The 17,111-nt window shown below is 47.2% G+C and overlaps 1 protein-coding gene across 3 annotated transcripts in view; it reads left to right on the top strand.

Moving 5' to 3' along the window:
* Nucleotides 1–14,321, top strand: part of PITX1 (paired like homeodomain 1) — a 43,707-nt gene extending 29,386 nt beyond the window's left edge. For 2 of the 3 annotated variants that reach the window (XM_081185670.1, XM_081185672.1), the window contains 2 exons: nucleotides 3,169–3,374; nucleotides 12,360–13,262. In XM_081185670.1, the coding sequence (XP_081041796.1) occupies nucleotides 3,169–3,374; nucleotides 12,360–12,893 (740 nt within the window). In that variant the 3' untranslated portion in view covers nucleotides 12,894–13,262. Of the gene's footprint in view, nucleotides 1–3,168; nucleotides 3,375–12,359 lie in introns of all 3 variants that reach the window. The other variant, XM_081185671.1, reaches the window with a different exon arrangement.
* Nucleotides 14,322–17,111: the final 2,790 nt, after the last annotated feature.

Consider the following 17,111-nt stretch of genomic DNA (forward strand, 5'->3'; position numbering starts at 1 on the left):
TATGTATATATATAAGTGTGTGTGTGTGTGTGTGTGTGTGTGTGTGTGTATATTGTGTGTGTGTGTGTGTGTGTGTGTGTGTGTCTGTCTGTCTGTCTCAGAGGCAGCTCTCCTTCCCTCTACCAATTCGAGGAGGCGCCCCAAAGTGAAATCTTCTCCCTGTGCTGCTAGCCAGCTAGCCCTGCTCTTTCCAGGGATGGCGAGGTGGAGGAGCCCAGCCGGGGCCGGAGTGGGTGGGATCTGGGTAGCGATGGGTTTCTGGCTTGGACACCACCAAGGAAACTTTTAACGAGGCGAGCGCGTTCCAGGCCTTGTTTGCTTTGCAAACCGCTTACTGGAAAGAGGGCTATCGCAGGCTGCAATAAGGTCATTTACCACTTTGGGGTTTGAACCGTGTAACCGTTTGAACTCGCCTCTTTGCTTTCAGAGCTCCCAGATGGACGCAGGAGTCAGTTTAAGCACAGCCAGAGCGGGGGATAGGCATTAGTCGGTGACTTAAAGGTGATTGAGGGTTTTTTGCAGGAGTAGAGAGCTCGTTTATTTAGGATTTTCAGATCCTCACTGCCCGATACATAAAACGACGTTTCAAGGAAATACATTTCAAGGAAATTAATTCAGTACTAAGCCTTGGATTTAGGATAAACATTCCAGATGCGAATTAAAGCGCATTCACTCTTGTTCGCGTGAGTCCTTGAGGGGTATGCGTGCGCGTGTTTGTATGTGTGCTGTGCGTGCCTTACACACACTGATAGGAGCACACGGAATTCTTTTCGCTCTATAGAATGGCACATAGTTCCCGATCCAAACAAAGTGTGTATGGGGGGAGATTCTGATGCCCCCCACATCCCACTGATTAAAGTGTATGCTTTAATCTCACCTTTGAAATCAATGGGAGGAAAGAGGTTGCTGTTTGATGGATCCTGTGCTATGGTTTGGTTTGGTTTGTTAATTACATAAACACTGATGTGTTGTACATATATTTACGCACGGATTCAATTACAATTTGTGCGTTTCAATACATAGAGAAATTAGAAGGTGACGATCCTAAGTCAATGCCATAGCACTGGGACTTCAAATAATGTTGTTATACATCAGCCTGTTAAAAACAAAGCAAAGTTTTATGTACGTGAGAACAAAATCGCTCTCATTCTGCACACACACAACAGCCTATGGCTGAGATACATAGTCCCTTTGTTTTAAAACTTACTGCAATTATTTTGAGGATGTTACCTTTTTTTTAAAGCGTTGTCGAGTAAAATGGGTGGTTTTCATAATATTTGCTTCGTTTGCATAGTCGATTATGTGTGGAGTACGCATAATCCCACCTGAAAAGATTTGCATATGGACTCCTGTTTGCATACTACGATTGACACGCGCAACGCATCATCATCGGTTAACACACGTGTCTATTGCTATTGATAAAATACTTCGTAAAATATGAGTTTAAAAACCGATTTGCAAGCCCGTAAAATTGGAGTGACTCTGCAATAATGAACGAATATATCGATGCAGAAAAACAGACCGCTGGTAACCCAACCCTAAACGTTTCTACTCGGAAGAAAGTGCCGCTGGGTTCAGTGGTTAATATTTGTTGCCAGGGATTGCAAGCTGAATAGCTTCAGTTAAGACGAAATGATTAGTGCTCTCAAAGCATCACCTTAGGAGGCAACCCCTTGGGAGCAAGTCCCAATTGGACTCTGGGATTTTCTCTTGAGTAAACAAGTAGAGGATCGTGCTGCATGATAGAAAAAGGTTGCCGGTCTGAAATATGTTTCTTCTACATTAATATGTTAGCACCGTAGTTCCGGTGAACCACGAAATTCACTGAAATCAAATTGACCTCTCTAGGTATTTCCTCTTATATTGCTTTTAAAGAAGTAAGAAGCCATAATTTCCCCGCCGCCGCCGCCCCTCGCCCCATTGTAGAATGCATTGCTATAAAATGAACGTTGTATAATTTAAGTAGATATACTAATATTATTAAGCAGGAATAAAAATATGGAGACATCGAACCAGCAAAAGGCAATATATTTAACCACTGCCCAGGCAGCACGATCCTGTGCGTATTTATTCGGAAGCGCGTCAATTGAAGGCGAGGATACTTGCACTCCAGGGCGCATACCTATGACATCTTGAAAGTCCTATGGATGTCAGGCAGAGTTCAGAATATGATTAAATTTTGCCCGTTGAAGTCAATGGAGCTCTTGCCCTCGAAGTCTTCCTTCATTGACTTCAGAGGGTCGTAGAGTGAAGCCCCGGTCTTGATGTAATGTGCCAATAGAAGCTTGTACCAGTTGTACATGCTGTACTGTAACTAACTAGCAGGTATTGTGTTTTGCCTTAAATTGTGTGTGCACGTGCACACATCTTGCACTTTGAAACTGAAAAAAAATCATATAATTTCCATTTTTGAAACGTGTAGGTGGGATCAAATGTATTTTGTTTTTGCTGTTGTTGTTTTACTTTATTTAAGGAACCATAGAAAAATGAGGTTCTAAATTTTACCTAACTAAAAAATCATTTGACTGTCAAAATCCAAATGCCCAAAGTAGAAATTTAATCCAGTTGTGTGAAAGGCTTCGTTTTCGGGTTAAGTAAATTCAAACTTTGCCCTTGTGGGGAGTATATTTTGTGTCCTGGTGCCTGCTAGGAAAATATCCAAAAACAACAACAACAAAATCGATGTGAATTCTTCATTGTTTTTAGAGACTTTTAAAAAGTGCCTAAAGAAATGACTTGTAAAGGTTTCCCACGCCTTTTAAATAAATGTTTTCCCCACCTTGAATCTCTTAAAGTATATTATGAAAACAAAACAAAATCTCTTGTCATTTGCGTAAAAGGAAGACTAGGTCAGGATCCGGGCTGGATTGGCCTTTGCTTTTGTAATGGAAAATCCTTGGTTCTGGGTTGTGTTTGATGAGGCTTTCTAAAACAGACGCGATGGTTTCAGTCCAGCAGCTCCTGCTGCTGTGCAAAGATGCATTTGAGGAAGATTTGGGCTACAAATCCAGACCTCATTCAGATTCCTTTCCGAAGGAGAGTTTGGTGGCGCTGACTTGGGCTGGGGAGTTAGGAGAAGCAGTTTGGACATTTTTATCCCCCCCCCCCGCCCTTTCTAATTGTAATTCTTTCTTTCGCCTCCTTATGCCCGGCCCTTTGCCTTTGCAGAAAAGGAGCGAAGCGGCGTGCAGAAAAGCGACGACGGGAACGTGGATGACCCGGCGAAGAAGAAGAAGCAGAGGCGGCAAAGGACGCACTTCACCAGCCAGCAGCTGCAGGAGCTGGAGGCCACTTTCCAGAGGAACCGATACCCGGACATGAGCATGAGGGAGGAGATCGCGGTGTGGACCAACCTCACGGAGCCCCGAGTCAGGGTGAGCCACGCTCCGCTCTCTCCTCGGGCGCCCGCCTCCCAGGGTTAACCAACCCAGCCACTTCCCAGGCCTGCCTGAAGACAACTCCGAGGCAGCCCGTAAGAGCCCATCGCCAACTCCCCTGGGCCCTCCCGCCTCTTGGCTGGACGCGGATGGAGCCCAGGTCGAGAAAGAGCTTTTCTCGGAAGTAAGCCCCCCCATGTGCGCGTCCCAGGGGACGGACATCCAAGTAAGTTTGTTCCAGAGGTAGCGCGGCCTTCTCCTGCGTAGGTGCGCCTGTGCCGAGAGGAGCGCAGCCTCCAGCCTTATTTAGACACCGGTCTACCAAATAGAGGAGTCCCAGGTGAAATCCGAGGAGAGGGAGCCACTGGGGCAGGAGGCGGTTAAGAGGAAGCGCCGGTTGTTGGAAGATGAGGAAGAGATCCGGGGGATCTGGCCTGGTGGGACTGTCCAAGGGTGCTTTGTTTTTACAGATCCTAAGCCATCTCTGGTCGATATCACCTTATGCTAGGAAGATCTACAGAAAGAGAAGGGAAGTTCTATAGCTTGTAATTAGAATTAGCTCCTTCGTAGTGAAAAAAGAGGCAGTATTTCAGGAATGGGGGAATCTGCTTTACAGTACTGAAGGCAGCAAAATGCATAATTCCATGCAGGAAAACAAGGCTGAGCTGGGCCTGACCTGCTCTGTGCTTGCCATCTCCTTAACCAAGGTAATTTTTGCAGCCCTATATTCCCACTTGCTCGGAAGGAAGTCCCACCAAGGACAGCGAGACTTGCTTCAGAATAAACGTGCACAGAGTTGGGTAGCATGGAGGAGAAAGTCCCCGTCGAATGTTGTGTAGGAGCCGCGCAACTCACTCCTTAGACGCGCGCCTCGCTGCTTACTCCCAAGCAACGGGCTCGCACGCAAGCGGCCTCAGCTTTACTCGGGAGTAAGAAACCAAACGGGATTTACTTCTGAGTGGACTCGGCTAAGCTCCAGCTCCAAGCCTGCTTTAGGAAATCCAAGGAAGCACCCTATACGCCAAGGGTTGTGGGGGTCGGGGAGACTGCGGTTTGGGAAGCAAAACCCAGTGAAAACGTGCATGGCGCACAGTAAACGAGGTGAGGGACTGGGCCTCACTTGGGCGCCTAAGGACCAAAGAATCCACGCGCAACAAACTTTGCGCTGCGGGCTCCCGGCGGAGGAGAAATCCCCGGGCGAATTCAGGCCGCGACCACAGGGCTGGAGCCAGTTCCCCGGAGGAGCATCAGAGGTGATTTCCCACAGAAAATCAGGATCCGCAGAGTGCAGGATCCAAGCAGCCCCGAGCCCTTCTGAGGAGTCTGGGGCCTCCCGGGCCCAGGGGTAGAGAAGGCGGCAATGGAAAGGCGCCCTTCCTGGCGCGTCGTTGGCCCTTTAAAGCCGCTAGAGAGACAGGCCTCCAGAAACGCGAGCGAGGCTTTATTTAAAACGAAATCACTGCTCCATTGCACTGCTGAAGGCGCAATCCTACGATCGTTAAGGAGCAAGCTCAACCGAGTAAACATGCCCAGGATTGGGCCGTAAACAAATAATAATCTTGAGATCATTGAGACCGCCCCAGATCATTGTCCTTTTCCGTAGCATGGGAAAAGCGGGTCTTGGCCAGGAGAGCCATCTTTCAGAATTTACTGTTCTCTCCTGCATTAATTAAATGCAGCCATTTAATACCAAGCAGGAAATCTATTTTCTCTTCGGGCGATTGCTGGGGGAGAGAGAGAGGGAGCCCAGGCATCCGGGTAGAAAGCCTTTATGAATGCGCTCTTTTTCGTGGGGCCATGAAAGGATCTTTCAAAACAAAACAAAAACAATTGTGCCGTCTGATCTAGAAGTGAGGAACTTGTGGGTTTCTTTTTTCCCCCAGGCGAGTCTTGGCCCCGGCCGCTTTCATTGGGTGGTGCTTCGCTTGCGCGGCGTTTCCTTGGCGCATTTCCTTAGATGGTAGACTGCAGCTAACTTGGTCAGTGAGACCGGGAGACACGTCCAGGACAGAGCCCTGCACTTCAGCTCTAAGTTTAAGCATATTTAAACAAACCAGAGGCGGGAAAGAATAGGAGACACCCTCTGAAATGCCTCGTTTCTTTAGCCCTCTGTAGAGCGCCGGCCCACATGCTGGAGTCTACGCATTCTGCGTAGGGGAGCGACCACACCGCGCCTTTAGCTAATGTAGGAGAAGGCAAGGGCCGCGCTCGTTTGCACGTGCTGGGCATTGTGAATGGCGCTGGCTGGACAGAACGTGGCATTTGCGCGCTGTACTTAAATTATTGCAGAAAGCGGAGATTTAAAATAAATTAAGAGGCTTGTCCTGGAGTGCCCTGGAGGAGAACACTGGACACGATCCAGCCCAAAATAAGCACTTCAGAAAGGTGCATTGCTGTGGGTTCAGGTTCACCAGAGCTCGCTGAGACTTAATTCCAAGCAACAATGCACTGCTTTGGCCTGGAAGGTCACATTGAATTAAGCGGCCTAGCCAAGTACCTGCTTAACTCCCCCCAGGAAACATAATCCGCAAGGGAGAATTACATAGCGCTCAGTCGGACTTCTCAGTTAAACATAGTTAGGGTTTGTTGCTGGATCGTGCCCACTGCGTGAAAGTAAATCCCGGCGAAATGAAATGCCATTTGATATGTTGTGTGTGTTAGAGCTGTGCAAAATCCCTAAAACCAGCAGGGAACCATATATAAAAGGCCCCATTTCCTGTGCGGTTTGTTTTGTTTCGCTTTGTTTTGGCCACCCCTTCCTTATATTCGTGTACATATTGTTTGAACGCCAACAGCCTGATTCACAAAACTGGTTTTTTTAAGCGGATGGCTCCGTCTCCCTGACTGTGCCCAACCCGCTTTCGGTGAGAGTTCATTTCAAGCGCGTGGCCCTAAAACGCTAAATTCCCCTGGAATTAAAGAAACTACAAATTCAGTGTTCGGGATCCGAGTAACAATCCCATTGGTGTTGACTTTATATGGACTGGGCCTTGTGGGTGTGGGAATGTTGAGGGTGGCAGGAGAGGATATATTGATTATTAATATCTTTCCTAACTTGTAGCTCTAACACACCCCAAAGCACACTTTCGCTTCAAGAGATTTCGTTGAAATCAAAGGATCCGCGACTTCCAAGTCTGTGCGTAGGTCGGAATCGCTAGCGCAGCACGGACAGGATCCGCCGAGTAAACTCGGCTACCAGGGCCAGTTGCATTGGGCTCCTAAGTCAACAAATCATTATAGTCCTAAATCAATACAGAGATGTTCTCTTACGCCTCTCTTGCCTACAACTGAAGAGGCTGTTTCTGTTTGTTTGTTTGTTTGTTTGTTTGTTTGTTTGTTTGTTTGTTTGTTTGTTTTAAAAGTTTTTCCTGCCCCAACTGGTAGGAAAAAATATCTTGCCGTAGGGAGAGGATTAGTATTTTATTAGACTTTCTCTTTGCTTGTTTTTAGCTTTGGATTTTTAGTTTATTGGACTTTTTTGGAGGTTCTCTCTCCGCCCTCTTTTCTTTCTCTGTTTCTCCTCTTCCACCCCCACCTCCCATTTATGAGCCCAGGATACTTCCTTACACTGTGGGGAGAATGAATCCTTCTAGCGCCAGTGCTGCGGGTGCGTTTAATCCGCGCTGAGGATAGTTTGCGACATAACTACAGTGGGCGAAAGCGAATGTCAAGACGCCCATTTAGTTCAATGGTTATGCGTTGCATCCTCTTAAAACCGCGTCATCATGGGCTCCAGCTGGCGACCACCTCAAAGGGGCTTGTATACCGCAGTGGGGCAGGAGATGCGATCGGGGAGTATATGCGTAAACTCAGCTCGGGAAAACGTTAAGGAAACTGCTTTCTTCGCTGGAGGTCAGCTTGGAGTATTGGGGTTTTTGAAACCACAGTGAAGCCGGATCCGATGCACTTTTACTCGGGGGTAAATCACACCAAGTCCAGTGTGACTCTCAAGTCACGCCTGCATGGGATCTCAGCCACCTCCTCCTCAGTCTGCTTAAATCGCCCTGTTAGGCTGATATTCTGTCCCCAAGTGGCACTTGCAAAGGAAGCCCCGCTAATTTATTTTCAAATAAATAAATAAACGGGCACTTAACCGGCTTAGGGATCGGGCTATTAGAACGGGGAAATCCGCAGAGGTTTGATATTTATTTCAGAAAATGCAATTAGGCAAGCTCTGTCTCCTCAAAAGTGAATCCCGGCTTAATCCCCGGGAACTGCGCACGAAATGGCAGCCCTTCTTGTGACAAGCAAAAAAAAAAAGGGCTATGGGTCGTTTTTGCAGGGTAGGAAATTTAAGCAGCAACCCCGAGGCTCAGTTACTCGAGAGGAAGTATCCCTGAGGTCAATGGGACGTGTGTCTGAAACAAAGCATGAGCAAGAACGGGGAATATGCTGCATTTTTCCAGGGATGCATTTAGTCTAGTTTTGGCGCGATCCACCGAAGTGGATCACCTGAGGATCACTGGAAGGCAAGGGACACCTTCCTATATTCTTGCCAAGGGGTGTCCCTCCCCACGGGTTCAATTTCCCCCTAAGCGAGATGTAAGACTGCAGCCTCAAACTCTAGGAACTAGCCCCGTTTTTAGGACTTCATTCGGCTGGAATCTCCCGGTCCTTACTTCTGTCCAAATCTAAAAGAAAGGCCGTTTTCGGAAATCCCACTTTGGCCTTCGTAAATCACTGAGACCTGGACAAAACAAACCAATAAAAACGTCGCTTGCAGATGCCGCTTTTAACCTTTCAGGGGCAGCCAGAAAAATCAGGTTTCCTCCCAAGTAAATTTTGTGTTTGCGCTTATACTTGTAAACAGCTTAGAAGCCACTTTGGCAAGTAAGAGGTAGATAAATCAATAAATAGACGTGTGGGCAAGCTGAACATTTGGTGTGGAAAATTTTTGGGGAATTCATTCCCATTCATTGCAATTCTTCTCCTTCAGCCTTCTGTAGATAACACATATATATTTAGAAGCAGCCTTAAAACTCAGTTTTGCCAATCCACCCTTAATTTGCAAACGTCTAGAAGCCATCATTAAAACTATTAGCCTCATTTTCAGGAAATTCCTGTCTGGAAGCACCTTCTGAAAAATGAATTACAGGTTTTGAGTGTGTCGCCTTCCTTCGTTTCCTCTTTTATATTTACACCGGATCCTTCCTCCTCCCTGGTCCTTTTCCCCTCACAATTCGCCTTCCTGTTCTCAGTGTAGCATTCGAGTTTGTTGCCCCTAAACTCAGACACTGATGAGCATCAGCTACATGCATAATTTTGAAGTAGGTGCCTAAGTCTGAAAGGCCCCCTTCAATGACACAGCACCCATTCCACTTTTTGGAAGGACCTTACTTAAGGAAAACTGGTTTCTGTTAGAAGGAAGAGCTCACTTTCTAAGAGGCCAGGTGGACGTGATGTCGTCTCACATCTGCTTCTTTCCCTGACTCTCCTTAGCCAGGACCTGTACAAAGACCACACAACCCACCAGTAACACAGGCAGTTCCGGAGGCCGATATTTTCCACCAAGGGAGGGGAAGATATTTTAACCTGTAGCAGAAACCACGTGGAAGACATACCTCCCCATTAGATCTGCCGTCTCTTAACAGGACGCTAAACCAGATCCGGCTGTGTCCTGCTTCAGGTTATGAGTTGGGTGTCTTTTCCTGTTCTCTGAGCCCTAGATTTTTATGAAAGGGAACTCAAAGCATTTCCCAAAGATGCACTTTCCACAAATCTGCATCAGGTCCCTCCCCCCTCCTCTTTCACCTTTTTTACATTAAACCCCAGGAGCAACCAGCCTCCTTTTGCTCTCCAGCAGCAAAGCTGTAAATTCTGAATATTAAACGCAAAGGCAGATGCTGCATCCATTGAAAGGCGAAGGATGTAGGGGGTGGTTGGCTTTGCGTTTACCTTAAACCTACTTGCCCAGTCCCACTTTTTATGATCTGTAAGGAGGGTGTTTTGGGTGTGTTTTTTGTTAAAAGCGTTAGCATTGGACAAAGCAGACCAGCCGCCATAGCCAGGGCCTGATCACAACCAGTGGCGTAGCGTGGGGGGTGCAGGGGGGGCCGGCCGCACCGGGCGCAACATCTGGGGGTTAGGGGGCGCAAATCCACGGGTTAGGGGGCACAAATCCACGGGCTAGGGGGCGCAAATTACTTGCCTTGCCCCGGGTGCTGACAACCCACGCTACGCCACTGATCACAACAAGAGTATGGTCAAGGGTAGGTAATTCTCTGCAGAGAAAGGAAGTGAGGGTTTGAAATTTTGGAGATCATCAAGAGGAGAGAGATCGGATGCCCGTCCAAAGCAGCAGTCTGCAGGAAGGGATTTATGCAAGGACAAAAACAGCTTACATGTCTTATTGCATGGAACCTCAAAGACATCATGCTTGGGAGAGGGGTGGCAGATACGGAATTCAGTGTGTTCTTCCTAGGACAACTTTCTCCAGGGCTTTTTAAAAGAGAGCAGGAAAACTTGATAAGGGAAATCTAGAATCTGACATGAGTTCAGACTGGGCACAAATAGATGGACAATGTATTTTCTTCAGTATCCCCAGAAAGGCACCTAGAGAGAGGTTTCGGAAATTGGCATATTTATTTATATTTAATTCATTTGCTGATTAATCAATTAAAAGCCCTCTTAAAGCCAAAGGTTCTTTAACTGGCTCGCAGCCATAGTTTTAAGGATAATTGCTCCCCAGAGACAGGAACTGGACCCTAGCTGAGACCCAGAAACAAATTGTACTCTACTGGCTTCTTGGTTCTACTCAATTGACTTCAGCTCCATCTGTTCCTTTGGGAGGGCTGGGGGTGGAGGCGGAGGGAGGCTGAATGGCCTCTCTGGCATAATAGATTATCCACAAACAGCTTTCCCAGTGGAGTGGAGCAGCATGAATATGAGAAATATTGCAAGTGACAGTTCAGCTTTTAAAAAAATCCAGACCAGCAATCATGCTAGCTTGCAGCAAAAAGACGGTCAAAAGTACCATGGCACCTTTTAAAGCCAGGACAGGGAACTCCTAAGGCCCTCCAGATGTTGCTGGATGCCACCAGCCCCAGCCAGCATAGCCAATGGTCAGGGATGATGGGAGCTGTAATATCTGGAGGGCCACAGGTCCCCACACCTGTTTTAAAGGCTGACATTGTTGTGCAATATTTTAAAGGCAATAGCTTAATTTTATCAAATGCATAAGTTGGGCTGAGAGAGTGGTAGGTGTCTACATAAAATGGAGGTGTCTATATACAGTGCCCATAGGTGTCTATATACAGTGGAGAATTAAAAAACAACAACAGTTTAATGTGCTGATCCTGCATGTTTTTAACATTCCAGTCACCCTCTGCCATCCTTTTTTAAAATTTCTAAACAGTGTTTCGACACTATCGTAGCATAAAACATCAAGGCAACGTACAAAGTTAAAACATGAAAGACCATTAAAAATAAATAAACTTCATGCTTCCATATCCACTTCAAGAAACTTAAGAATTAATATAGGCTGTCCTTACAAGGTGGCCCCAAACCTATTTTTAGTGCCAGGGTTATATTGTTAGATCAGGTGAGCAATGCATTTGCGTGCAATAAACTAGTAGATTAACTCATAGATTTCTTTCATATTTGGGGGATTAAAGGAGAAAGAAATAGCAGAAATCTATTGAACATGACAGCTCTTCTTTTAGAGAAAGAAAAGCTATTCTGAACATTCTCGAAGTGTTTCTCCCTTTACTTTGGCTGTCCCTTTTTTCCTTTCTAAATGGCTCAGAAGCAACTATGACTTTTAACCATGTTGCACCCTTGCAAAGCATTTGGCAGAATACTTCTACGGTAGTTTTCTGCTACATTTTAGCAAGGCCTCCAGAAATTCCACCGAGTGATTCCATAATCTGGCATGAAGATGCCACAACGGAGAGACAGTATATTAGCTGTTAACTAAACAGCATCTTAATCGAGCTTCAGCTGAGCCGAGACGCTTTCCGGAAGCATCGGGCTGGCCAGTACGCAACTAGCTCCAGCGTTGCCAAGGTCGTATCCTCCAGATATTGTCTACCCCCGGTCAGCCCCAGCCAGCATCAGCAAAGACCAGGGATGATGGGAAGTGGACGCCAACGGCATCTTGAAGCGTACCCATCAGCTGGCCATCCCTGGAATAGCCGGACTTTGAATCTGATGCTACCCTTCTTGGGTCCTTCAGTTTCATCTGCTGAGCGCTTCCCATTAAAAAGGCTCCGACCGCGTAGCGGCGGGTGCCACAGGGAGACGTACTTTAGGGCAGCAGGGCTGGCAGCCAACTTTGAAGCCCTCTATGCTATTATTCTTATTCTTATTTTCTGTACCGCTTAATGTGACATGTAATAAGGGGGGGGGGGCGCAGGGGAAATAAGGCCATTGAAATCAGAATCGTAAGAGCTGGAAGGGATCCCAGGGCATAGCGAGGAATAAGGGAATTTCCCTTTTAAAAAGGGAAACGTTGACAGCTATGTCCCAGTGTCATCTAGTTCAACCATAGGAGCCAACTTCTAGGGGTCCTTTGCCCCTCCATAAAATATTTGAGGGAGCCCCCCCCCCGTTGATGGGTATTGCAATTCAAATGGCGTGTGCGCGCCACTTCATGTGATCATAGAATCATAGAACCGGTTGTGAGCATTAAGCGCCCGTTTGCAGATAGTAAACTCAGGGACCACTGCAGGACTATGCAAGTGTTGCAACCTTGGCATTATCAGCCCCACGCTCTGACCAGCTGAGCTATCCAGGCTCAATTATCAGTTATGCGGGGTGTGACTTGCCTTCCTCCCCCCCCCCCCAATATTTTATTCAAGTTGGCATCCCTGAGTCCAACTCCTGGCCCGCTGGAATATTTTGCCCAACCCCACGACCCTCAGAGGACGCTTCTCCTGCCCTCGCGAGTGGGGGTGGGTGAGTGGGGGAAAGGCGTGCCTGGCTTTGGCCGTCGGTGGAGCCCGGCTGCCCCCTGCTAAGCCCTGCTTTGTCCGCCCCTTGCAGGTGTGGTTCAAGAACCGTCGCGCCAAGTGGCGGAAGCGGGAGCGCAACCAGCAGATGGACCTGTGCAAGAGCGGCTACGTGCCGCAGTTCAGCGGCCTGATGCAGCCCTACGAGGAGGTGTACGCGGGCTACCCGTCCAACTACTGGCACGCCAAGAGCCTGGCGCCGGCGCCGCTCTCGTCCAAGAGCTTCACCTTCTTCAACTCCATGAGCCCGCTCTCGTCGGCGCAGTCCATGTTCTCGGCGCCCAGCACGCTGCCCTCCATGAGCATGCCGTCGTCCATGGGCCACTCGGCCGTGCCGGGCGTGCCCAACGCCGGCCTCAACAACCTGAGCGGCTCGTCGCTCAACACGGCCATGTCGTCGCCCGCCTGCCCCTACGGCCCGCCGGGCTCGCCCTACAGCGTCTACCGGGACACTTGCAACTCCAGCTTGGCCAGCCTGAGGCTCAAGTCCAAGCAGCACTCGAACTTCGGCTACAGCGGCCTGCAGAGCCCCGGCTCCACCCTCAACGCCTGCCAGTACAACAGCTGACGGGCCGGCGCCTCCGCACAGGGACCGCGGCGGCGGCTGCGCCAAGGGGCCCCGGGGAGCCCCGCGGGAGGAAGGGCGCGGTGGGGCGGCGGCGACGACGACGGGAAAGGAGAGAGAGAGAGAGAGAAAGGCGGGGGTTCAGACGACGCCCCAGCCCGGCCCTGAAACACGGGGATGAGTTGCAATGTATTTCGTTCTCCTCTGGATGATGCGGGTTTTGTATGCGTGTTTACTTGAACTTGCACAGGACTTCCTCTTCTAAGCGTCCACTTTATTCGAGGAAATACGGCGGGGAGGAGAGGGGGCGGGGCGGGAGAAACCGCGCCAGCGAAGAAATGCGCGGCTCGTGGGCGGGGCTTTTTGTGGTAGAGGGTGGGAGGGGGAAGAGGCGTGGTTTCCGGGGTGGGATTTTGCTTGCTTTTCCGGCCGCTTCAGGAGAAGGGGCGGGGACTCTGGTGAGAAGGGGCGGGGCTTCGGGTCAATGGCAAGATGGGAACTCTCAAGCGGAGCAAATGTCATCCTGACAAGGGTCAACCACTTCAGGGAGGTGCTGTTTATCTTTTCGCCTTTCCCTGCGCTTGGCCGTCGGGTGGGCGGCGTTGCTTTCCACGTGCATGAGTGACTCTCGATGGGGATTTGTTTCTTTAGCTGAAAGCGGTGGAGAGCCGGCCATGCCGAGCACTAAGCGGCTGGAAAAGGTTCCTACCTCTCTCTCGTTTATTCCCTCCCAAGACGGCAGTATCTCCCCCCCCCCCAACATCCCTCTTTAAATCGCCTCCCTTTAAAAAGGAACTTTGCAGAACGCCCCCCCCCCCCAGCCCTTCCCCTTTGCAAAGTCTTACCCCTGATAATCAAATTATCGTTCATCCTTATTTAAATGGCTCTTTTTTAATTAAGAAAGAATTCTCCTAGAGAATCTAGGGACAGAAATGTTTAAAATGCGGAAAAGGACTATCCTGAAACGTCGATACTGCATCTTAAAAGGAAAGGAGTATAGTAATCTCGAGGTTGGGGAAAATGTTTGAAAAAGTGACTTTGCTTTTCCAGCTCTGAACAAAAAGCAAGGAGCCCAAACAAGAAATCTTAAAAAGGTGTTATGATGTAAATGTAGATAATACTTAAAATGACTATGAAAATGATAAATATGATCTTTAACTATTAATACGCATTAAAAACGCATATGAAGTTTTCCTGCAGACATATTTGTTGCTTCTTTCTGTCAATACTTATTACCTGTAGATGACAAAGAAACGTAATATAAAATGCACAAGGTACTTCTTTCCCAGTGTATTCCCACCTGTGGTAACCGTTACGCTGGATGTTTCAATAATGCTGTTGTGGAGGATGCAGTATATATATTGTTTTATAAGTTATGTTTTTGTGATTTTTTTTTCAAAATTAAGAGCATGGGAATAATAAAAAAAAAAACCTCTTCAAATGCTTTCGGTCTTCCTTTCTAGCTATATTAATGTCTAGATCCACTAATCTAAAGAAAATATCCCAGAGGATATTTTGAATATTACATTTAATACTGCAGTTTGGTAGTGGTGGGCTTTTCCTCCTTTGTCTTCTTATATAATGAGCCCCAAAATGTAAACATGCTATGAGACCAAGTGAAAGAGTGGCCTGTGCATAAATTGATCAGGTATCACTATAACTTTGACACTGAACATTGCAATTGAGTCCCATGGACTTTACCGTGGGATTTGCCTCAAAGCCATTGAATTAGTCCCCTATATTTAGTGCGTAGATTCCAGTGATATTGTTTCCAAGATTGTGATCTCAGTGCTACAATATTAAATACAGTGCACTTAACTTTGAAGTGAACTACAATGAAATCAATAAGAGATTTCCTGGTTGAAGTGATGGGGCTTGCCCTTAAAATCAGGGTCTTTCCTATGTACAGAGAAAGTACATGGGAGAAAGTAGAAAGAGAAAGAAAAGGAACAGAAGGGATTTTTGCTCCTCCATTTCTGGAAAATGGAAAGGGTTGGGGGTGGTTTTTTTTACACTCCCTTGTTAATAGAAAGTAAGCTCTACAGGTTCCAAAGAGCTGTTTCCAGCATCAGAGCTCCTGGCTGAAGCCTGCAGTTTTGGGTAGAGACAGCAGGTTAATTAAGAGCTGAACATAGTTTTGATAAAGTCATCCCATTTTTTTGTATCAACCTTTCTGGCCAAATAAATCTTTGAAACAATCCGAGGCCAGTTTTCCAGAAAAAAGTGAGAAGATTGTGGACCAGCAGCCATCCCTCTCTTGAACCTTTTCTGTGGGGGAGAAGTAGAGGATACACTCCCCTTTCCAACCTAACTAACAATACTCCTGGTGTATACCCCATAGACTTCCAACAGCCTGATGGGGGGGGGGAGATACTGGAGAAAAAGCATGGTACAACAATAGGTTTTTAATACTTCACTTTAGGCCAAGAACAGAACTGGAGTCCCCGACACCCCCATATAAACAGCTGAAAGCAAGCTTGCAATACTCAGGCAAATATTTAACCATGATTACAAAATAATCTTGTCAGAAATAAGTTGAGTAGAACTTGAGCTCTTAGGTGTGTTAGGCTGCAATTCTAAACACACTTTCCTGACAGAGAGAACCTTTTATGGTCTAGAATCCCCTTTTAAGTGTCAGTTTCAGTTGCTTGAGATGTACACAGCATGAATTCAAAGAGGGGTGATGGGACTGAAGGAGGGATAAGGTAAAGGTAAAGGGGCCCCTGACCATTAGGTCCAGTCGTGGCCGACTCTGGGGTTGCGGTGCTCATCTCATTTTATTGGCCGATGGAGCCGGCATACAGCTTCCGGGTCATGTGGCCAGCATGACTAAGCCGCTTCTGGCGAACCAGAGCAGCCCACGGAAACGCTGTTTACCTTCCCGCCGGAGCAGTACCTGTTTATCTACTTGCACTTTGATGTGCTTTCAAACTGCTAGGTTGACAGGAGCAGGGACCAGCAACGGGAGCTCACCCCATGGCGGGGATTCGAACCACCAACCTTCTGATCGACAAGTCCTAGGCTCTGTGGTTTAACCCACAGCGCCACCTGCATCCCAGGAGGAGGGACAAGGGGGGGGCAAATAGCCATGAAATGCAAAGGTGGCTGTAGGTCTTTGGCTTTCCTGCACAGATCCCAAATCTATCCAAGATTGGAGTAAAGTGACACATTCACAGGAACAGTAATGATAATTCTGATTTCTTCAATAGGGTTTGAAGTGCTCCCAATATATCTCTATAGCTTCATTTATTTTTACATATCAAAGCCATGCAGAGAAGGATAACACTACTGAGACTGTTGCTGAGGGCATTGCTAGGAAAGTGGTTACTTAAAACCACTAACATCCTAAGTCTCAGAATAATTTGAAGCCCTTTTGAAAACAATTAGGCTTTCCTAGTAAATGTATTGGATTGTGAATTGAAAAGTAGAGGAGAATCAAATTGTCAAAGAAGGTCAAATTTGCGACTATACAGTAACTGTGAGGTTAGGTAAACATGAGCATCAGGAAACCCCCTTTCCGGAACAAAGGGGGTTTATTTAATTATACATACGTAAGCCTGGCGTGTTTGTTTCACGACATACTATCTTACGGTAAAACTAGCTTTTCCCACGCGCTGTGTTTTTTGCATTCTTAAAAAAAAACCACCTAGTTCACTGCAACAACTGTATGAAAAAATTGGCTATTTTGGTGACGACGTCATTTGCGGTAGCCATTGGAACTATTTTCAGTCTCATATTTTGAACTTGATTGCTGGTTAAGGGGTGGGGAGGGAGAGAGAAATCACATGGGAAATGATATGTGGAGAACTGCCATATTTTCTGCATAAATCTGTGTCCAATATCCTAAGACTTCAGCCATGTTGACAGATCCACAGCCAGGAAATTGGCCTCAATGTACTATTTCTGTGCGAAGATGCTCAAATGATCGCTGCAAAACATCTCTCCAAGAGCTCTTTTCGCTCCATTTATCTGGCAGTGTTGTTACGGTGAAGTCAAAGAAAGGCAGCCTGAGAAAGAGGAGAGGAAAAGCTTCCTGACTCCTATAGGATACTAGCAAGGCATCAGATTAGGAAGTCAGCCCTGTCAACAGGGACTTACTTTTGAATAAATGCTTGCATGAACCAATATATTAATACATTTGTCCACTTCCGCCTTGAAGCCAATAAATTTAGATGCAGCCCTATAGCCATTTATGTGAGAGTACACCCATAGAACTCGATG

This window comes from Podarcis bocagei (genome assembly GCF_964188305.1).
Source record: "Podarcis bocagei genome assembly, chromosome: 2".
NCBI classification, from domain to species: Eukaryota; Metazoa; Chordata; class Lepidosauria; order Squamata; family Lacertidae; genus Podarcis; species Podarcis bocagei.